Source organism: Vanacampus margaritifer, chromosome 5, assembly GCF_051991255.1.
Source record: "Vanacampus margaritifer isolate UIUO_Vmar chromosome 5, RoL_Vmar_1.0, whole genome shotgun sequence".
NCBI classification, from domain to species: domain Eukaryota; kingdom Metazoa; phylum Chordata; class Actinopteri; order Syngnathiformes; family Syngnathidae; genus Vanacampus; species Vanacampus margaritifer.
In genome coordinates this window covers 20,460,458-20,484,592 of record NC_135436.1, presented here as the reverse complement: position 1 = coordinate 20,484,592, position 24,135 = coordinate 20,460,458, and the positions used below count along the sequence as shown (strand labels likewise).

The window sequence follows — 24,135 nt, the reverse complement described above, 5'->3', positions numbered from 1 at the left end:
TAGACATGATTGTAAAAATGGGAGCGAGGAATCAGAACATTCATTGTCAAGAATGGGGGAAAAAACAATTTAAGTTGGTATGATGAGGGTCTATAGGTAAAATTTGTTTATATCTGTAAATAATGTAATTTCAGTGTTACACATGCAACAATGTTTTTTTTTTCCATTCTCCTATATGTTGCCATTATAATCCCGGCGACCACGGCAATCACAGTTGACAGAGGGTGGGTCAAACGTGATTCCCGTGGATGTCGGGACATATTTTGGGGTGGGAGTGGGGGGTTTCAATGCGTGACCGTAGTGGCTGGGCAATCTTGCACAAATTGAATATCACAATTTTTTTTTTTTATAAAATCACAATTTTTTTTTTTTTATAAAATCACAATTTTTTTTTTTTATAAAATCACAATGTCCTTTTTTATCACTATTTTTAAGATATAAGAAATTACATTTGAGTAGTATTGAATAAATACTAGGCTAGTAAGGCTACACTTATTAGCTTGTGAAAATGAACACTGTAATGATAAATACCTTTTGTAAAGAAAAATATTAATTATAAAGCAGCAAAACAATAACAAAAGTCACAGTTCTGTTTTCAAGTAGTGTATTCAAAATAGCGAATGTCCTAAAGTGCACACAACTTGGCTGTTATAAAGTCATGGTAAAAAAAAAAAAAAAAGAGAGAGAGAAGAGAGGAGTATGTAAACACAAAGTTAAAACAAACTGCTATGTAAATATTCATAAAAAAGGTCAATATTGTAACAAGTTAACAAACCTTGTGAGTGGATCGCGGGTTATGTAGTTTTCGATGGTCTGAATGGGCCTTGAATGCAACACAAATTATTTTTATTTATTTTCTGCTAAGCTACGCACATTTGCATGTTGTTTTCTGGCATGGACAGGTAACTTTTGCAAATATGCATTAAGCTGTTAGTTTGCACGGTACTTGACCTGTTTGGCTGTCAAATAGGGGCAGTCAGTGGCAGAAAATGAGCTGGCACTGACAGTCAAATTGTACTGAAATGCTTGCGTGAGCCCTGCATTTCGTCACACGATCTAATATCGTCATATTGCCCACCCCTGCGTGACCGGCACGAGGTAAATGGCACAGCCAGCTTCAAATAGCTGGCAGGCCGAGCGCCAAAAAATGGAAAATGGTGGGCTCATGGACTTATTTACAACTGTTGAACTGCCCACCAAGATAGATTTAGCGTTAGCTAAAGTAATAACTCAACGAGATTAACTAGCAGTAAGATTTGTTTTAATTGATTCTTGGTGAAAATTCTGTGAAAATGTAGTGTCTTCGTTTTGAATTTTTGAAAATCTGATCACCCTAATACAAGCAGAAATGTATTATAGCGACACCAAGAATAAATCTTTTTTTTTTCATGTCATTCATCATATTTTGGATAGCTCTTCATTAATAACGCTAACATCGTGTTGCATAATTAGCAAGATAACTAGCTAGCAAGCTAGCAACAGGCGGAAGAGAAAAGAAGACTAAATAAAAGCAACAACAAAAATTATTTCCTCAAAGCTTTCAGGAGGCGTGTGGCAAAAAAACAAAGTAATTATTTTAGATGCAGATTTGGGACATGGATTGAGAATTTCTTTGCCTACCCTTTGGCATAGTGAAATCTAGCTAGCGTACACTGCCGCTACATACAGAGCTAACGGATGTACGAGTACTGAATTCCATCCCAGTTGATTAACATCGAAACAATTTGTCCTAATGGTGGAATCTGTTCTCTGCAGACAAGTTCTTCTTACTGTACATCTTGGTGCACGCTTATCTACCCATCCAGCGTCTTTCTCCCTTTTCATGCATTTGTGTCACACTGTCTGTCTTTGTGCATGTCAAGAGACATCATGTAGACGAGAGTGTTGAAAAGCCGACAATCCCGGCTCTCAAGTGGGGAGCAAAACATATCAAAGCTTCACACCGACCTTTTTTTTCCAGATGATGATAAGAGCGGCCATCTTGTCCAAAGGGATCCCGACTTGTCTTGTGTACATACTACAACCAAGCCTCATCGGACAAAAAAGGTCCATGCAGCCTCTGTGAGCTTTTAGCATTCAGAGCGATTTAGGTCAGTTGTGTTAAGCGTGCTGAATGTAATCTCATTCGGTCAGAGAACCGTTGCAAAGACCTCAAGTAGTAAAGATAGTCGGCTCGCTATAAGAGGCGGTTAGCGGTGTGTATTCCTTTAGCTTTATTTTCTTTATTTTGTGCAACATCTGTTACGTATTTATTTGTTGTTGTTTTTTTGAGAGAGAGCTCAGTATTGTTCATTCGGTAATTTTAACCGATTCGACATGTCATCATCATTGCTCTCTCTCTTTTTTTTTGTTTTTGTATTTGTGTGAGAATGTGTGTGTGCATGCGTGTGAGTGTGTACTCATTAATTCGCCTAAAACCTATTAAAAATTCCATACCGTTCACCTAAACTGAATACTTCAGAATCCAGCTGGAGTTGTGAGGTTGTCAGGAGACCCGAGGAAGGATCAAAGAAAAGAAAGGAAAGTGAAATCTACCCACCGGGTTACCAAGCAGAGTCTTTCACCAACCCCAGAAAGTCTGTGCAACGTCTGTTAAACACCTAAAGGAGACTTGCTTAATTCAAGTTTTGCCTTAAATGTTTCTTCAATAATGTAATGTGAACTTCTTCCGTTTTATTATTGATGCTCCTACTAAATATTCAATATGAATATTCAAAGACTTCTGCTTCCTCCAAACTAGGAATTGGACTGAATTTACATGACAACAAAGGAGATTATAATTAATTTAATTTAATTAATTTTTTTATTTGGAAGGGGAGAATCTGAATGCTGCTCCGAGGAGTTGAGCCATAGTGTGGAAGTAGATCAGTGGGTTTGAACCCTGTTGGAGGTATTGAAACCCACCTGTGGTACATTCACCAAACCCTTCTTTATTGAACAATAATGAAGAAATCACACGACCTACCATCACAAGCCACAAGTCGACTACTTAGCAAATTCCCTGCAGCACACATAGACCAAATATTGTGCGATCCCCTGCTACCAATACTCGAAAAACAGCTGGGTCAAAAGTAAGCCAATTATGGATCAAAAATGGACCGATTTACTTTCTTGGTTGTTTTATGCCGAAAGACCCATTTCTTGATTCAAAGTTGGGTCAAATTGACCCAAGTAGAGGATCGGTCCATTTTTGACCCATAGTTGGGTTATTTTTGACCCAACTGTTTTTAGAGTGAATGATGGCCAAGCAGGGCGCATCATCGTGAATTATTTGAGTTGGGTGTGTGTCTTGACCTCGGCAGAACTCATGAGATTGACGCACTGAACCCCTGGGGTTCGATCAAACCCAGGTTAAGAAGCACTGCTTTAGATAGCATATAGTGGAGATTGATTCAACAGTACCTTTGCTAGTTACACCCAAGTAATGCGCTCAATTGTGCCTCATTTACTTTGTGACATGACTAATCAGCAATCAGTTCCACACAGTCAACCAAATGCTTAACAATCAATTATTCGATTAATCGTTTTTAAGGGACAATTACGCTCTGAATGATCTGTTGTACTTTATACAGCAAACGTAGGACAAAATTAACAGCACATGTTCTGGTTGCAAGCCGAGTAGTGCACTCTATTTAGTTTTAATTGCTTCAAGAAACGATTACAGTAATCAATAAGAATTGATTATTTAATTACTATGCCCACTCCAAACAAATACTCTGATGGCAATTTAGTCCGAGTGAAAGTTTTTCAAGGTCATGGTTGCCAGTTGTGGAAAACACTGACCCGATCATGGTGCGTACTGTGTGCCAATACCTATTTTTGATAATGACAGCAATTCTGAAAAGTTCACCATCTCCTTCACGGTCGCACACTGCTGTGACTTTGATTTAATCAAATTGTCAGACACTTGCACGAGCAGCATACTAATTCACCTCAGAAATTTAATTGCTCCCGCCAGTGCCGCAGTCAGATAAATGTCTGTTCTCATCAAAAGTGGGATTTGATCAGTGTGCCGCCGAGTGTAGCGTGAGTTCACTGACCTCTGACCCCTTCATATATTTGTCTCAACAGCTTCCGTTCAGACTCCAAACATAGAATTTCTGCTTATTTTCATTTCTCTTAACACGTACTTATGTTTTTCCCTCTCCGCTCCTCGTCTTTCTTTTGTGCGCAGGCGTCCGAGCTGGGAATGCTGTCAGTCTACTACACGTACATTTTCACCTCTCTGGTAAGCAAGACCATCTTTGCTTTTAGATACATCAAATGTATTCCTTAAAAGTTGTATGCCTCTGATGTTGCGCAATCCTGAAAAATATGCTGAAAAGCCCACCTGCTTCCAAGATTCCGCTTCTGCTGAATAGATGACGAATACTGTGCACCCGCAACAGAGTCGATTTTTGTTATTCCTCGTTCACGTCAATAATTGGATGGATGGAGGATGTTTGCGGTTTGACACCATGGCCTCATTATGCAAAGTCTAATTTCATTTGGTTGAAAATAAGAAATATGCTGAGTGTTGCTTTCCTCAATTGTTTCCAGGCCTTCCTCGCCTCGTTTGCAGTCGGTTGCAGCATATCTTGACTTTCCACAAAACTTTGTGGTGTTTTTTTTTTTTAATGCGGCAAGGAGAAAATGTTGGTAGAGAGCCAGTTTTTGATGAATTTCTTTATCATTTACACTAGTAAGGGATTTCTGGAGGACTGCGGACATGATTGCCACTTACAGTAAAAATGGGTTCAGGCAGCCTTGGCACAGGTTTGAGCTTTATTTAATGCTTTTAGGCTGAATTTACATTTCAGGTTTAAGTCTTTGATTTTTTTAACTTTTTTTACTGCTCATATGCAATTTCTTTGACTTTTATATTTTATATATATTTTATATATACATTTTTTTTGTAATAATGTCTGTAATTGGTTAATTCTTTAAATTTGTACAATGGATCGATAGCTTAACTCATTCACTGCCATTGACGGCTATAGACGTCAAAAATGTATTTGAACTATTTCTATTAGTTTATCTTTTTTTTCCCACTTTTGTTAACAAGAGTATAAAAACCTAGAATTTTTTTATTGTTCATCTAGAACAGTTATAAAACGTGTGATTAATTGTGAGTTAACTACTGAAGTCATGCGATTAATTACAATTAAAAATTGTATTCGCCCCTAATTTTTAATAATCTTTTTTTTTATTACATCAGGCTATTAAAAAAAATATGTTTTAATTAATCGCATGACTTCACTAGTTAACAAATTTTATATCTGTTCTATATGTTTTCTAGGTTTTCATACTTTTGTTAACAAAACTGGAAAAAATGTATACTAATAGAAATAATTCAAATGAATTTTTGATGTCTATAGCCGTCAATGGCAGTGAATGAGTTAAGGGACTCTGGTACATTTAGCACATATTGTACATCGATAGCATTAAGGTTTATTATGGTTTTAATAAAAACATGACCGCCAGGTTGATAACATGTTCATTAGAAACAACATATTTGTAGATGTTGATGAAGTCGGAGTACCATAACAACCATACAACATTGAATGTTTTCATGGGCTAAAGGTTTTCACTAGCATGCTAATGTTGCTAAAGCTAAGCAAGAGCGAGTCCCTTGTTCACAGAAACAGTCAAACAATTTGACCCAGGGTCGTGATAATATATTTTTTTTTATGGCACGATGGGTGTAGGCTACCATGAGAATAAGTAAATGAGAAAGGAGGTGGGCTAGCAAATACTCGTGCTAGTAGCAAATTCCGAAACATAATCCAGTTATTGAGCTAAAAAAGGAAATGTTTCAACATTTACTGAAGAGTACTAGCCAAGTCAAGTTTATTTATATACTGAACTTCGTGAACACCAGTCTTTTTTTCCTTGATTCTAAATTAGCCTTGGTAAATGATGAGGTGAGACTTTGTCCCTTTGGCTTGTCTTGTTACAGCCAAACACTCCACACTATTGCAGTTTTTAAGAGACGGGTTACATCCGGTCCAGACTCATCTCTATAGTCAAACACATGGCACATGTAAACAAACAACTATTCACTCTTAGATTCACAGTTTAATATTCAATCGGGGGACAAAATATTCCAAATGTAGTTCATTTCAATGAGAAATTTTAATATGAAAGTCGGCCAAATCGAATGGAGGTCAGACAGTACTTACTGTATTTCCCTCAAACGTTCATCACTTCTTCCCTACATTATCCGATAGAGTGTCGGTGATTTCTTCCTAAAAACTCAAAACAACCAAGAACTATCCCTGCCATTGCAGTAAATAGGCTGTTTCTACAGTACAACGGGCGAACATATAAGGTGCAAAGGTCAGAGCAGTAAATGAGCCTACTGGGACTTTCATTTAGCTACTATATTTCTGTCTTCCTTTCACTATGACAGCGATATGCGCTGCCTCACTTAGAGCCTATGGCCTTTAACCTTAACCAAACACACTGATATGGAACCCCTATCTTTTCACGCAAACTCCCTTTAAGGCAGTTTATAATGGGATCTAAGGCTGATTCGCCGAGACAAGATAGTGTCTCAATTTACAGCCTCAAAAACGCTCAGGGAATTAATCAGCACTTCTCTTAAACAGACTCAATAAAATCTCAAGATTATAATCTTCTGGTTGGGAGAATTTATTGGTGTACTATATAAATTTTTATTATGCATTATTTACTCAGACAGTTAAAAGTTAAAGATGGGACATTTTGCAACTATTTGCTTATAAACTGCAGAACTTGGGTGTTTATTAGCTGGTATACTTTTATGTATTTTTATATATAATGATATCAGGTACATAGTAGTATTGTGTACATGAGTACTTTAATACTTGCGATTTTTACTTGCCAGATAATAGAAACCTATTACAATCTTCTTTACCAGTGCGGCATTCTCCAGTTCAGACATAACATGTATTTATAATTTATGACGATTGAATTCACTTCAAAAAGCTGCAGTTGCAAATGATGAATCATGCCGCATAAAGACAACCAAATGATAAATGCATGGTGTCCTTAAGAAGGGCATGTTAGATGAAATATGCATGGATTGTAGTAGATAATCCAATGTTAATACCTGCATATTAAGCGCAGGTAATTCTATTAGGAATCTAAAGTGAATTTTAGGTCATTTTATTGCTCCCCTCTGCGTGTCTTCGACTTGGTAGCATCAATGAGCCTCTTCTTCACCGCTGCCATCTTTCTGTTGGCTCTCCTTTCTCGGCTTTGTTCGCTCTTATTTCCCTCCGAGCATCGCTTCCTTCTGTCTGCTTACCCCGCTGGCACTTCATTTGTTTTTGCCCCAGACACTCCTGACTAACGATCTGCCACAGCGCTCCGTCGCCTAATCTGTTTCCCTTGAATCATCTCAAGACACTCATCAACGTCCTTGCGCCGCTCACCTGTAACTTTTCGCATTTCTCCAGGTCTTGCCCGCTCACAGATTTGCCCGCCTTCTATCTTCATTTAGGCGTTTTGATGCATTTATTCTGCTTGAGTTGTTTTCATCCATCTAGTTGGGTTTTTTTTTTTTTTTTGGTAGGGGTGACATCAAGAAAAATATGCCTCGAAAAAACTGTTCTTCTCAAATAAGTACAGAGAACATTATTTATTTATTTATTTTGCCATACAAGAATAAAGTGTAATTGCACATCCACTGCAGTAGGTGGCAGTGGCGCTCTCAGTGTCAGAGAGTGCGCAAGGAGGATTAGCTCCTCTGCAGAGGTGTACTTAAAATAATTTTTTAGAAAAATGATACTGTTTATAGTATCATATATATAATTTGTGATACGCAATGTTTGGACCAATTTAGCAATATTGGACAATTTTCTGTGATACACCGTGCCATGATGAAATCAATGATAATCAATCGTGATCAAACCATTGGGTCTTTGTGAAAAGCGATCATAACAAAACCATGTACTGAAAGCAGAGAAAGTGAAAAGCAGCATCAGGCTTTGAAAGGTTGCCTTTTACAGAATTGTTGCAACTGAACAGCCAGCATCATGCGGCCTCAGCGGCAACTTAATATAGCATGCACACGGGAGTCGTGCGCGCACACACACACACACACACACACAACGAGGCTTGTTGTACCCAAGCTGATGGATGGTAGGCACAAAGAATGATAAAAGGACACACGCTTGTGCAGGCAGACACATTTTCAGTCCCACTGGCACTCAGTCTGTGCACCGTGGCTTCCATCTAAGTGATTTGTTCCCCGCCGCCCAAGCTACTCGACGGGATTGAATAAATCACATCAGGTTGCCAGTGACTCATCATATGTTGATGGGACCCCTAATGTCATTTGAAGGTTAAGATGAGCGCAAGATCGGGCCTGCCGGTGACTGTGTTGCGTTGTTTTGATGTTGACAAAAGCAAAGCGCACGCGTTCGCGCGATTGGAAACGTTTGCATGCAGGTGCAACCCCCACCTGCACACCTTTCCGGATATTTACTCTGTTCCTTTGTATGCTCTCGCACTTCTCTCGTCAGTCATTGTCATGTTTTATGGCTGTGGGTTCAGTTCTTAATGATAAAAGTCATTGAACATATTCATCCCTCCCTCTTACGTGTGCATGCATGTCAAATGTTGAGGCATGCAATGAATACATGAATGAATGAACACTTACTGGTTTTTATTTGACTATTTTATACATACTCTATATTTAAGATGTTTTTTTTAAATAGAAATATTTAATGAAATTGTTGCTTTACTATACAGCTGAGAAATATGGGGGAAAAAATCTGTCACGATACAGACCATTTTATATAACAATATGCCACGATATAGATATTTTCAGTTATTCTCTTTAAAAAAAAAAATACAATACACAGTGGCTGCTGACCTTTTCACATTTTATTTTGAACTGACTTTAAACAGACCTCATGAGAAGTGGATGCAGTAGTTTTATACTGCTGTATGAAATTATCAAACATAAACACAAGAGGCACAGTAGCTGACATATTTTTGCATTAAAAAATGTAGATATCAATCTAAATAAGAGGCTTTTTTTTCAGACAGAAATGGTTTAAAAAAAAAAGATGAGCTCTACTGCAATGTAATTTTGAGAACATTTGTTGTGTAAACAAATCACATTAGTGACATTGTATGTATTCAATATAGAATATCATCTATTTTCTGAACTGCTTATCCTCAATATGAATATACTTTTGATATTCTTGACCACTCCAACCTGCTGACGTACTGTTTAGCTATGGGTGTAGCATTATTTTAATATAATTTTTCCTCATGGCACATTCCCAGCCATTTTCACTGAAGCAACCCCCTTCGCTCCCGGATATTTTACTGGCTTTTGAGTGATTTTGCAAGGCCCATAGAATATTCTGTATATTATAATAATATTCTATTGCTATAAAAACATGGAACCAACTAAAAGATTAGAGTCTCTTCTTTCGTCAGGAAAAAAAAGTATATTTGTATCTGTTTCCGTTTTGCAGCAATTAGTATTCGAATATAGCTAAGTTTCATAATTAGTCACAAACCAGTTGAAAACAATGGGGAAAAGAGCTTGTTGCAACATAGCCCTGGTTGATCTCTTATACTCTGCTGCCTCCTGCTGGCCGTTTTTGTAATAACTACCATTGCTTTAAGCGACCTCTTCATGTCAGAGGCTACATCAAAGCCTTCTGTATGCTCTAGCATTAAAATAAAAAAAACATAAAAAATGTATAAATATGTTTTTGGGACCATGGCAATTTTAAAATAGAATTAAATACAAATATACCTTCTGTCTATTCTTCTTTTCTCCACACATTCTTCTTGTCTTAATACCCTTTGTGGAGTCCGGCCCTTCTTTTGGAATAAAAAGTGTCCGTGGATCCTTAAAAAAAAAGTCGTACACTAGATTTTCTCAGGCTCATCCTTTAAGCCGTCTTTCAAAGCTCTGGAAGATGCTAAAAAGAAAAACAACAACTTAGGTCAGTATATCATTTTGTTGTGTGGATAAGGTAGATTTTGGTAGTGTGTGTGGCTAAATGCTACATGCAAGCTTCAATCACTGTACATATTATTCAAATGTTTCATGCTTGAACTGTACAGTAAATAAAAAAAATATATATACATTTTTACATGCAGGGCGTCCCAGAAGTCTAATACGCTCCCATTCCACATCCACATTGTGTTTCATGTACGGACGCAAGGCCATCGGCATTTGACAGCTCAGGCTTTGCAGTTTTATAGAAGGCTATCATTCCCTTGCCCATGGCTTTACAAATTGACATTGGTGCAGCATTGCAAAATTGCCACCTGGCAAGAAGTGTTTCTGTCCCCGACTCCAGTTCAGTTGCAATTTGAGATGCTTTACGGTGTGACATTGCTACCACGTGTAGTACGATTTCCGCTATCCATGGCAAGTTTCTTGAAACGGGATCTGTACATCCAGCGGATGGCCTGCCGCCACCACCACACGTGGAAATAGCAAACTCCTAGAGCAGGCATTTGAAGGTAAAGAAAGGGTTATCACTTTCCGAAACCGTCTGAAGCATCACGTTTTTGTGTTCCAATGCAACCCTGCGGTTAGACTTACCATGCAGGCTTTGCGCAAATGCCTGCTCTAGGAGTTGTTTTTGAATGTTTTCACTAGTGGTGACGGTAGCAGGCTTTTTGCTTCATGATTTGGAATTCAATTCCCTTGCCATGGATAGCATCAATTACGTGCACTACAAAGTATTTGTTATAGCAGTTGACAGCCATCAAGCGCCTCAAACTGGCACTGAAGTTCAGTCTTGAACAGACAAACTGCTTCAGTATTAGTGAGCTATCAGGTTTTAATGATAGCTGAAACAAAATAGAGAAAACAATAAATATAGAGTGACTTCTAAGACACCCTTTATGATAATAAACCCATATCATTTTCTCTTTGTAGATCAGGATAAAACGAAATGTATCTGCATTTCGTGATCTCCTGAACTTGCCTCAATTTAGATGTCTTCAATCTCCAGATTTTGTCACTAATGAATTTTCTCCAACTATTTGTGTTGGCTTCCCAACCATTTAATCTAATGTTGGTATTTTTGACCCTCATTTAAATGTAGGCCTTTAGGCTATTACGTATTAATTATGACGTGAAGTTTTGTGTTAGGCTCGGGCTGTTATCTAACTTAATCCCTATTATTCTTTGTCAAGACACTGGTTTGCCCTCAGTGCGTTGTTATTAGCAAGTTGGGGCTCTGAGCGCAACATACCATGTGCTTCTAATTATTTCTTCCATTCTTAAAAAGAAGTAGCTCGAATTCTGTATGGGCTTGCATGATTTTTTTTTCTTCCCCTTTCGTATCTTGTTAGAAAGGTTTGTTTTCCCCTCCTGGGGTTGTTTTGCCCTGCGGCGTTGTTGTCATTTCACCTTTTCCTTACAGCCAATCCTCACTCCATCTCTCTCAGCAAACCGTACACGTCCCTCACTCTGCCTTCCTCAGGCTTTGGCCTTGATGAAAAATATTATCTGGGCAATACATAATTCAATTCCACGTGTTTATTGCGGCAGCAAAATTTCCTTCCCAATATTTAAAGGAATTTAGGTTGTATTTCTCTGACAACAAACTTTAAAAAAAAAAATAAAAAATAAAAACACATCAACCTTGCCCTGCATGAACTAAAGAAGCACCTTGTCATTCAAAGTGCTTTAGAGTGCACTCATTGTGACTGTGAAAATGATTGCGATTTAATTAATTCTCCGCCGCTGCTTATGTCAAGTTCATATTGCCCTGTTTAGACTCATATCTGAGACTCAATCAGCTGAGAAATGGAAAAGGTAATGGGCTATGTGAAAGGGGACAAAAGACATGCAGACTGTAAACAACATTCTTCATGTGTCATAAATATTATGTACTTGCCTCCCATTTGCAATGCAAACAAACTACGCTTTTTGCATTATAAAGGCCCCAATTAATTCTTACATAAATTATGTATTATTATGATTTACTGTATATAGAAATTATATCACCCCTAATGTAATTCAAAGATACCTTTGCAGGGTTTGTCTAAACAAAAACAAAAACATGAGCAAATATGCACCCACATATTTAACAGACGATACATTTAAAGAGTCAATGAATTAGAATATCTTAGATAATGTCATTTATTTCAGTAGTTCAGTTCAGATATAGTTTGGTTAATTAAACATATAAATGCAATACAAAATATTATATATATATATATATATATATATATATATATATATATATATATAGTGCATTTAAATGTTCAATAAACCAAACCAAAAATATAGTATACAAATTCATTCAAATAATGGGAAAAATACTTTGCATAAGGCCCATTCCTCCCTAAGTCCTTTTTTTTTTTTTTTACACTTAGTCATAGTAATTATCATAATCACCACACAGAATTCGATTCACGACATTTACAGCAGCCATTAATATGAGAAGTCTACACACCCCTGTTCAAATGCCATGTTCATCACATAAAGGTTTTTTTCTGTTCTGTAATTTCATTGGTCAAATGTGATTGGACTATCAATAAATCTACTGGCGGCATGAAGGCTCATCAGTAAAAAAAAAAAAAAACATAAATAAACCATGCCACATTTAAAGCCGCAGGGTTTAAAGTATGGGGGGTACAAGTAGTAACTTGTATTCCAGAAAATACGATATATATTTTTCTCAATGTGCTGCGCCTGACACAAAGTCCTCTGCCGCTCACTTTGAAACCAACTACTCTCGACCACATAAGTGCTGGTCATGGCATAGACTAACAGACACCACTTCAAAGTTATGAGTGTTACTCAAATCTTAATGCAGTTTAGTGTCAACACTGCAGTGCATCAGCATTGTAGATAACGAACAGATGTGCACTGCAAACTCTGAATGGTCGGTTTATTTGAGTCAAACAACAGCTGTACCGAACAGACTGCCCACTTGAGGATGGCTCCGAAATCTCTACCCAAGACAACAAAAGCAACCTTTTGCCGGTGCCAATTTTGCCAATTATGTGAATGTGAATTAACCTTGTCTCATGTAGGAACAAGGAGGACGGTGATGATGATGTAGCTTGTGCGGCGTCTCGTTCCTCTCGTAGTCATCATGCATGCTTTAGTCATTTTGTCGACCTTCTCTCGGAGGAAAAGGTCACTGTCACATTCGCGCTTGAGAACAGAATGAGGTAGGCATTGACATTGACGTACGTAGGGTGTAGTAATGAGTCATTTTTGCATAACTTTGTGGGTTACGTTGACACAAGGTGCAAATATGACCTCAAACTGCTGAAGGGTAATTTGGCTGAGAACTGGGGCTGATTTCTCGTTCCTTCATAGTTTAGGAAAAAAAAACGTCTGCCGTTCTTTCTGTTGGCCAGAAAACAGATATGAGTACTGTACAAACACTGTGTAGCTGAGGCCTTTATTATTGCAAATTTCCTTAAAATTGCTAGAAATGAATGGCAATTATATTTTTTCAATTTGCTCATACAAGTCATTTTGCATAGAGCACACAATAAAATGAATTTCAAAAAAATAGATAAATAAAATGAAACAAATAATCCAGTTGCCAAAGGAAAAAAAAAAGTGTTTGTACAACTTCCTTTTAAGGAATACAGTAGAGTATTTTATTATTTGAATATTCGTTTCCCGGATAAAACATTTTCGCTTGGATAAAGAGTAATTTAAAGTACACGACAAAAAAATAAGACATTTTCACTTAATGATTTTTTATTTATTTTTATTTTTAATCAACAATTCATTTTTTTCAAATTGTACACTTACATTATATGCCAGTGTAGTGATTGTGCATGTATGAATTTGGAGCAGTTGACCCAAGTAATAAGGCAAATTAAATAGGCAAAAAGGCATTTCTTTCTTTCTTGTTACTGCTACTTGAATCAAATAAGTAACATCCGCTTCTTCTTCCTTCCCTTGCGTTGGTGACGCAAGTGGTTAAATTAAAAGTAGCCCATACGTCCGCTGCGCCCAAAGCCCTTAATAAATAAGTAGTCGAGGCAGGAAAAAGCCCTCGGATTTTTCGTACTCGAGGTACCTGTGGCGGTCAATAAATTTAAAATAACCATTTCAGTATTTAGTTCCGGGCAGTACGGGGGCCAGTATTGATTTTTATTTTTATTTTTATTTTATTTTTATTTTTTTCATGAGAGCTCAGTATTGTTCATTCGGTAATTTTACCGATTTGACATGTCATCATCATTGCTCTCCCTTTTTTTTTTTTTTTTGTATGTGGGTGATTATGTGTATGTGTGTGCGTGCGTGCGAGTGTGTGTGTATTCATTAGTTCACCTAAAACCTATTGAAAAAAAAATCCCATACCGTTCACCTAAACCGAACACTTCCAGCCAGAGTCGTGAGGCCGTCAGGAGACCCGAGGAAGGACCAAAGAAAAGTATTGATAACTGTCGCAAGTACTGATACCGTGAAATATGTCTGGTATCGGTACTCGCCCATCCATAGTTAAAATAGTTACAATGCATGGCATTTTTGAGTATCATTTAACTCGAGGCTGTGCTTTTTTGTTAAGCAAAACATGGTCACTCTGGTCTTCTCATCCACTTGCGCTAAATACTGCTGCTTCATACCAAATGACATGCCACATGTCCTCAAATAACAGCATGTGCTAATTAGTGAATGTTGTCTACTGGAGCAAGTCAACAACCCTCCCCAAGCGCACAGGCAGCTCCTTGCCATTGCAACGCCCATTATATTCGTTCTGTGTTGACTAATCAATAAACAACACTGAGTTTTTTGTTCCAGCCCCATTCAAGCATGTTGTAAAGGTCGATAAAGGCCTCTTTACAAATAGGTAGCATGAATGCCTGGCAGTTGTGTGAATAAACACTAATTAGCCCAGGGCCATATGAGGAAACATCGTATTGTATCGTGCCTGCCATAAAATGATCCCATTTGACCATCAAGTGCGACTCTTTCTAGTGCAAATGAACGATATCGTGCGACCGCCATGCAATGGCGCTTTGATATGATCCAGTTTCTCTTCAATCGTCATGTGTTTTCCCACCACAGGGATTAATTGATTTACTATCCACACCACATTGTGTGAAATGCATCAAACAGCATTTAATTAAAGTGTTAAAAGTGTTTTAGCTAAGTAGTCCATTCACACATTTACCATGCCAGCATCTCTTGTTTTTAACACATGGGCACATAAGCGCTACTTAACACTAATTACGCTGTTCACAACAAAGTGCCACTAAAAATGTTGCAACCGCTGTATTCCTCTGTTGATTACCAGAACATCCACGTGGTTGTGGTTCACTTGCTCTTTGATCAATGCGCGTTCATGTGTATGCAAATGCAGCATTTTAATAAAGCTACACAATTGGCCGCACTGTTTGCGCTTGTTAATCAGCCCGATGGGACTTTTATTCTGTTTTATTAAAAAGCTAAAAAAAAAATGAAAAGTTCAAACAAATAAGAAGCTCCTGATGGAGATGATGATGGCTAAACACACACCCTTTAAATTGTTGATTAAATTAAAATGTGTTGGCAAAACTTTTCCGTTCTTTAACTTCTGCATGAATAGCATCAGTGTCACTTTTCTAAACAGATTTTGAATAGATACACGGCGAAAAACTTTGCCAACAACCCGCCGAGCTGCTGAAAATGCAGCAGCATCTATGCAAAGAAATTGTTAAGGAGGCAGCAAGCTGTATTTCTGGGAAAGAAGACCTCGGTGTCGCTCTGTCACCATCAATTTATCAACATCCTGCAAGGCAAAAACATCCCAAGATTAAATGTGAATTTGATTCAATCAAGGCGCATGCAAGAAAAACCTCTTAAGCCTCTTTGTCATCACCGCTAAAGGTATCCTTTTAGTGACAGCAAGTGATTTGAATCAAGACTCGGTATGGCCTTTAGTCAATTTAATCAGAATGCTAGGAATCCGTAGAGAAAGGCATCCTTTCACTTTTGAGAGGCCGTTGAGTCTGAAAGCTGAAAAGTTTGTTTTGCGCTAGACAGTCTTTGACTGTAAAGAGTAGTGTTTTTTTGACTGTTTGTTTATATGACATTGCTACAAAACTGGAAATCTTTGAAAACAATTGTTAACATTTCCATGTCAAACGATAGTCTGGGAAAACAGATGGCATTGTGCGTTGAGTTTGGCTATCCGCGAGTACGTCACAGACAAAACAACAGTGGAGAAACAGTGCTGTTGCTGGTTTGAGCTAATTACATTTCTCCAGGAAAGTGTGCATTTACTAAACTGCTACTACGGAAGGACAAAAACACTTCATGTTCATGCATGTAAAGAGTCTTTACAAAATATTTGCTTGCAATGCTCCAGTATTTCTTGTATCATATTTCAGGTATCATTTTGCCATAGATTTGACCTTTACATTTCAAAATCCATAAGAAAATCTTTTTCTTTTTCTTTTTTTTTTAGGATCTTGTTGTTCAGTGAGATGAGCCCAAGTCAGAATTCCTTCTGTATTAACACTAAGGATGTAACAATTTTATTTTATTTATTTTTTTTTTTGGAGAGCTCAGTATTGTTCATTCGGTAATTTTACCGATTTGACATGTCATCATCATTGCTCTCTTTTATTTTTTTATTTTATTTTATATAATTAATTTTTATTTTATTTATTTATTTATTTTTAAATATATTTACATATACTGTATATACATATACACACATATATATATATATATATATTTGTATGTGTGTGTGCGTGCGTGCGTGCGAGCGTGTGTGTATTCATCAGTTCACCTAAAGCCCATTAAAAAAAAATCCCATACTAATAATATAATATAATAATAAATTGCCAAATGCAGAAACATCAATGTAAGTTATCGCGATGTGGTGGCTCTCGCTAACAGACAGAATTAAGTAACCGGAATTAGGTTAAAATATTCTATATACGTAGACCATGTTTCTATAAATTTTGATATTTGGTTTTTATTTGAGGCAGATATTTTTTCCATTAAAATGTGATTTATGAGGAGGTTAGACCATTGGTCGATATTCAGAGTTTGTTTATTTTTCCAGTTAACAAGAATTGTTTTTTTAGCGATAGTAAGGGCTACAAGTCTACAAGTTTATTAATTTTTTTGTATGTGGGTGAGTATATGTGTGCGTGCGTGTGAGTGTGTGTGTATTCACCAGTTCACGTAAAACCCACCAAAAAATCCCATACCGTTCACCTAAACCGAACACTTGCAGCCAGAGTCGTGAGGCCGTCAGGAGACCCGAGGAAGGACCAAAGGAAAGAAAGGAAAGTGAAATCCAGCACCGACCAGACACCACCCACCAGGCCAGGATGTAACAATATTCAAATGTCATGATATCTCACGATAGGTTGGCGATGTTTCAAAAAAAAAAAAGTTCAGGATACTGGATAAAAACTCACAATATTGTTAAAAGAAAAGCTCATTGGGGAAAAAAAGCCGAATATTGCTTTTTTTTTTTGTACATAATAACAGCAGTGAAAAGAAATAGGCTTGGCCAGTCAATATATTGTCAAGCGGGCAAAAAGTAATATTTTCTGACGGTGATGTTGAAAAATATTTTGCTGATATGACTGATTTATGGATGTGATAACTGCTGCAGTGTGTGCAATAATCAGACCAGGTTTTCTTTTTGGGCTTTGCTTGTGTGGGTGTAGTTTCTGTAGAACGAAAAATACTAATACAAACAAACATGAGCAATTGTATGTAAATGTCTCGTCTACACAATGCGAATTAGCTGATGTCATAATTGTACAAATAATTCAAATATGTACATGACCTACAATTGCTAATAACACTTAACACTGAGTTAAGCACTCTTGCTAATGCATGCACACACTGATTTTGTTGCATTCCCCTTCATTTGATGATTAGCGTGTGTTTTAAACATAGGTGGCCAAATCATGCCAAATTTAAATAGAACTTAACAGATATGATGCTTTTAATATCATAACATGACACCAATGATATTGTGGCAATTTTAATTCCCTCAGACCTGCATTTTTTTATGCTGACCAATTTTTTATGTTTTATTTATTTATTTTTTTTACTGATTTTGACCCTTTCCCCATATAAGAACAACATGGAAACAAATTTCTCATGTTTTTATTTGTTATAGTGGACGCCAGCATAGTATTGCTGTAACATGTAAACTTACACTTAAAAGTGTTTATGAACCATTTTTAACATGAACATCATGCAAATCAACTTGCAATTGTAATTGGTTAGCTAGGATCCAATCATAAACCAGAAGTGTTGACATCATCCAAGTTATGCGTTTGTATTGGTTTAAACACGCAAATATGTCAAGTCCACTGCAATCATCTATGGGTCCGAAGGGGTTTATATTGCGATATTGCCGGTGTTGTTACATACCTAATTGACACCAGACAGTGAGAATGAGTGCAATAAGCAACAACAGGGTAAGTGGCAACTGTACATAAATGATCAATATTATATGTCGTTGCTGATATGTGAAAAACACTTATGTCCATTTTGCCATTTTTTTTTTACATTTTTGGGTTGTTTGCATTCAGTTTCATCCCAAAAATGACAAAAATGGGGATAAGTGTTTTTTACATGGCAGCGACAATATGCTGTTCTAAAATGTACATAAATAGATACTAATGTGAAAATAGCATCACACATCGGGGAGAAAAAAATCACAATAATCAAAAGCTGGCCAACTAGATGTGTCAGAAAAGTTCCAAGACAGGTGCTGCAAAAGTTATATTTCAAACCTCAACTTACAAACTACGAGCTTCCCACTTAAGCGATGGCCAGGCACATCTGCAAACCAATTCTGCAGCATTTGCTTCGTTCATTCCACGAGAACAGGTGGCAATTATGTGGCAGCACAAGACACGGCTGCGTAACCATGACAACACGCTTGCTTACAATTCACTGCGCATCCCACAGTTCCTGACTGAAAAGAACATTTACCGTGCTAGAGCAACCTGCTGGCCCGTGTGACCCCCCCTTCAAAAACTGACTTACCGAAACACTGCAATAGCGCAAAGCGTGTGCGATTTTGTGACGATTAATAACGTTTGGAGAGCCTTCTTCCTCTGCAGGCTGGGGCATGAATAGTTTCCTGGAAGAGACTGTTTCAGATTCCTAACATATGTCAGTGTCTAAAATATTCATGCATTTCTACACTCAAACGGTCTGAATTTTAATCTGGGGCATAAGGTCCCTACCTCACAAATAGGCTGTTACTGTTCCAGGTCAAAGCTAATGCTATGAATAATGGTGAATAATAGAATAAAAGTAGCCATTTGTTTCCAGCACCCTGCAGGAGTGCGGCCAGATTTGTTTTGATGTATGCGACTATTATAAGCTTTGAAGCCAAGCTAATGTATTAACAACAGCATGCTGCGCTGAGATAAATGCTATGATAAGGCGCTGAATGGTTTTGGCTACAAGGTACAGCGCCCTGCGGTTTCTGATCTCATGTCCGGCTATAAGAGATTCATTCCATCATTTGCACAATTTTCCACAACAAATCTTCATGACATTTGCTAAGGCTCCCTTTTGCTACCTCTTTTCCTCCCACACTGCGCACCATGAGAACATCATAATTAAAAGCCTGCAGGAGGCTTTAGAGACGAGATTTACGTGGCAATTGTTGCAATGATTTACTGTCCACTGCGCAGACAATATGCGTATTAAAAAAATATATTTCGCTCCACAGTCAAGCCTGCACGAAGGCGTGGAAGTTTTAGCTCACCTGACCTAACCACCCACCCCCCCTCCTCCTTTTCTTCAAAGGGCAGAAATATCATTAATTAGTACTTTATCTTTTCAGCAATCAATATGCAATTTAGAGAAACATGACTTAAGACGGCCTGCTTGGTTTGCACCGCAGCATCTCAAGATAAGAAATATTGCCCTTTTCTTTTCAAATAGTCGGTAGATATCGCCACTTAAGACGCTCTTTATCGGAGGGTGCAGAAATGGTAAGAAATGTCATTAATTAACATTGCGAAATTGGATCAGATGACTACATCTAATGTGAAAGGTGTCCTTTATCGGGATCGACTGTTGAGAATTATCAGTCAAGTGTTGCTGGGTAGCTCTTGCGACAATTAAGCCCTTTTAACATGGGAACATTAGACTTTCATTTCAGGAAAAATCTATAGAACTAATAAGAAGTCTATGTGCTACAATGCTTAAAAATTGACATTTGCCGAAGTTCACTTGATCTGCTATCGCGATAATGAACAATCAACTAATTAATGGTTTAATTGTAATTTGTTTAGGCTAGGGTGACCATATTTTGATTTACAAAAAACAGGACACCCAGCCCAGCCACGAGATGCTTAAAAAATACTCAAAATTTACTGCAATCATTTTTTGGGGTGTGTGGGTTGAGGGATCGAACTCGCACCACGGCCACATCTCCCCATTGGAAGTGTAGGGCACTACCAGTGAGCAAAAATTTTGGGCTATTGACACTTATTTAAAAACACAGGAAGTGAGGTATGTAAATAGCTGATATACTTTTTTCTTTTAAAAAATAAATACATTTTTAATATATAACAATAATAACACAGACACACGCAAAACCTGCCTCTATTTTCCCTTGCACCCATTGCGATGAACTTGGGAACAAATTTCCGACTGCACTCCGCCTCCCATTTGTCGCGCAATGAAAAACTGACATTTTTATGAATTTATTGAGAGAGAAAAAAAGACTCCTGGACAAGATGAGAAAAAAAAAAGTGAACATGTCCGAACAAAAGAGGACGTTTGGTTTAAAAAAAAAAAAAAAGTGGACATGTCCGGGCAAAAGAAGACATTTGATTGCACTAGTTTAGGATACACTAAAGTTAGCAAGTTCAAACTGGCTAGCATAAGCGCATTTATGATATTGTTATTCAATTTAAATGGTAAATGAAAGGGTAACTGTATTTTTCTACATCTTATTTCAGTTTTTTAACATCTATATTTGACTGGCAAATATGTTCCAACATTTTTGCAAATACAAACGTATTTTCAAGGACATTTCAACGTGTTCTTGTACTTGTAAGCTAAATGCTAAGAACTTAGCCCTTTAAGCCCTAAGCTATTTTTCAGGTTTTTGCTATAAAAAAAAATACATTCCCCTGCAAAAAAAGGATATCCCTGCAACGACAAGGCCTATTTGAATAATTCTTGTGTCATAATAAAGGGAACGCTTGTGAGATTTGTTCAGGGTCGCTCGCGTGTTTTGCGTGAAGGAGCACAGCGGGAGAGCCGAGTTATTTCACTGTGTGGCGCAATAACGGTTTCTGTATTTGATGATTAAATGAGTTGGCATTTGAGATGTGTTTGGGGCATGTAAAAATGGCTTATATATTCTTGTAGCCCCAGTTGTGCAGTGTAATTTGATGTGCGACATAATTATATTTTTTCATTATTAGTGCATTGATTCACACAAGTTCTTCTTCACAATTTCTTCAGCTCGGGCTTAAAAGGTAAGCATTTTTTCCCCCTAACGCCACAGACTATTGATTTGTGCAAGTCAACCCTGTGGCATTTTGGGAAAAAATGTTGAACAGAAATCATGCACTAGAGACATAAAAATAAATCATAAAAAATGTGAATATGCAATGTTTGCGTGTTTAATTTTGAACGTATAGGTATTATGTAGGCCAAATAATTTTTTTTTTTAACTTAAGCATGCGCAAGTCAATACACTGTAGCGTTTTTAGCATTTAGTCTACATGCAAGCAAATAACTTAGCTAGCATGTGTGCTAATTTCCATCACTGTGTAGGTTTCTGACCTCTTTTCATGCCAGTGTCAAGCTGAGGAGATTTCTACCTGGAGGAACGTCATAATAGGTTGAGATAGACAATTGTAATGATATACGTAAATCTTAATCATAATTAACCAAATCCACGGGGGTGACAGACTCCTCAAGCGCACAGGCAGTCATCTATCGTTCGGCAGCGATGACAGCTATGAATCGAGACGGCGAGGCAATCCCTTATTAGTCCCTCAGTGGTGACAACACAGCAGCAGGCTCATCCGAGGGTTCAGTATCTTCCTCAAGGATACTTGAGGTCTGAAGAAAAAAAAACGGGAGCCCAAACAGCACTCTTCCAATTCCCAGCCGTCCTCTCCATTCCCTAAGACATGCGGCCTAGGGACAAATTGATGGAAGCCGGTTGACTTCCAAGAAATCTTTCACATCATTTTTTTTAAATATCCGGCTTTAAAGTTGGATTTGTGAGACTTGCAAGTCCGTCTGTGCAGAGGAGGAGGATATTCCGCGATGGGAGGCTTTTGTCAACTCATCCCTCATGAGAACTCATTATTCAGCCGTTAAACCAACAGATACACACAATCGAGAATTTGTATTTGATGAGCGGATATGGATATGGACCATCCATATCATCGTAATCAATATGTATTATGGCCTGCTGATATAGAATACATATTTAGGAGAGTGTATTTGTTTTACAATTTCATGGCATGTTTTTGACATACTTTTATCGAAACAATCCTAAGGATCAAGACTTTTTACACTTCACACTTCTCAGTCAAGGTTTCTCCGTCAGTTGTTTTCTCCAAGGCCTTCTGAATCCAGCCCTGCTCTCTGTCGTTACTTTGTATTTTTGCGTATAAAGACACCCTATTTCCCAACTCCCGTGTCTTGTCTGCATTTAGGTCCTAACGTATCATATGCAAAAAATGTTCAAATACCAAATTTTTGTAATCTTAAAACATTTTGTCATTTTTTCCCACCATTGACATGACCTATAACCTGTATCATAAAAACATAGCATATAAAAAGGTATGTCTAAGGCCCCCTCCACACGAAAGCCGGTTTCAATGTATCCTCACAAGTTTCTTACCATTTAGGCCACTATTGTAACAGATTGATGACGTATGCAGCAACTCTCGCGTGACTGCGCACGAACCGTCAGTCTGTCAACAAAAATGACGGATAGCCGTGTCGCGAATTGTTGCACTTGAATCACCCGCCATTGTCACTTCTCACGTGTTCATCTTTTTCATGTTGTTTTCATACATGCAAAGCCTTGTTTGTTCTTGTAGATTGCAATAACGTTAGCATCTTCTTTGCTGATTCTTCTTCTACGCTTGCCGTTAACGCTCTGTGGCTGCGCTACAGCGCCACCCCAGGCTTGGCATATACATTGCAGCCGTTAAAACGTCCTCAGTGTCTTCTTTTGGTCACACGCAAGTCTTGAAATGCTTCTGCGTGTACGAGATTTGTTTGAGGAATGAAGCCGGCCATATTTGTATGCAACCAATCAGCTTCCTTCTTATTCTTGATACTTTTTTGTTTTGCCACTTTGAGTCAACTTTTCACTCTACCCGTCTGTCCTCATCATTTGAATGTGCTGCCTTTTTCACCCTCTCAATGATCACAGTTGGTTTTGACCCCCCATAGTCTGCCTTCACTCTCCCACTGCTGAGAACCAATCGTCCTTCACTGAGCAATGCCCAGTTCACGCTTGGCCCTTTTAGTATGCAAGAGAGAGTACTTGTTCAAGTGGTTGGAAGTGCTCTGCATTTATCACTGCGGAAAATGTGTACACAAATATAACGCCACCGTGTTCTTGTTTCAGACATAGCCTGAAGATATTTTGGTTCTCTTGTAATTGCATCAATTATATCTCGTTCACCTGGTGTGTCGCCCTGCACATGCATATACATACAAGCAGATGTGAGGGGCAAACATAATGATGGGCTCCTTTGCGCGGTTCTCCCTCTAATTAACTATCAAAGCACTCTTAGCCTGTAATTACATGGCCAGTCTCAAAAAGCTCAATCGGGCCTGCAAGGGAGAGCGAAGGATACAGGAAATAGTTTGAAGTGCGTGATTTACATCTTTATGGATTCAACTTTGATAGTTTTGTCCAATTATCATATCATTTTCATCATTCGAGTGACCAATTGTAGAATGGAGTGTTATTTTTAGTATCTTGTATTTAATCTCATCACCTAAGTCGTCTCAAACCTCTCTGCTTCGTCCTTTCATTAAATTCGATATTTCCTTTTATCTTGAAATAATTTCTTAAAATCAGGCAGTAAAAAAGGTTTTATTCATGGAGGGCAAAATAATTAATTCTTTTTTTTTTTTTTTTTTCACCAGCAGTTGTGTCAAAAGTAACCCAATTATGCATAAAAATTGGATCAAACCACTTCATGGGTCAATTTAACCCAACTTTCTGGGTTGTT

The 24,135-nt window shown here is 37.7% G+C and overlaps 1 protein-coding gene across 7 annotated transcripts in view; it reads left to right on the top strand.

The window, feature by feature from the left end:
- The window catches only part of grik4 (glutamate receptor, ionotropic, kainate 4), a 333,823-nt gene that overhangs the window by 238,415 nt on the left and 71,273 nt on the right, over positions 1–24,135 (top strand). For all 7 annotated transcript variants that reach the window (XM_077566650.1, XM_077566644.1, XM_077566647.1 and 4 more), the window contains one exon: positions 4,175–4,228. In XM_077566650.1, the coding sequence (XP_077422776.1) occupies positions 4,175–4,228 (54 nt within the window). The remainder of the gene's footprint in view (positions 1–4,174; positions 4,229–24,135) is intronic.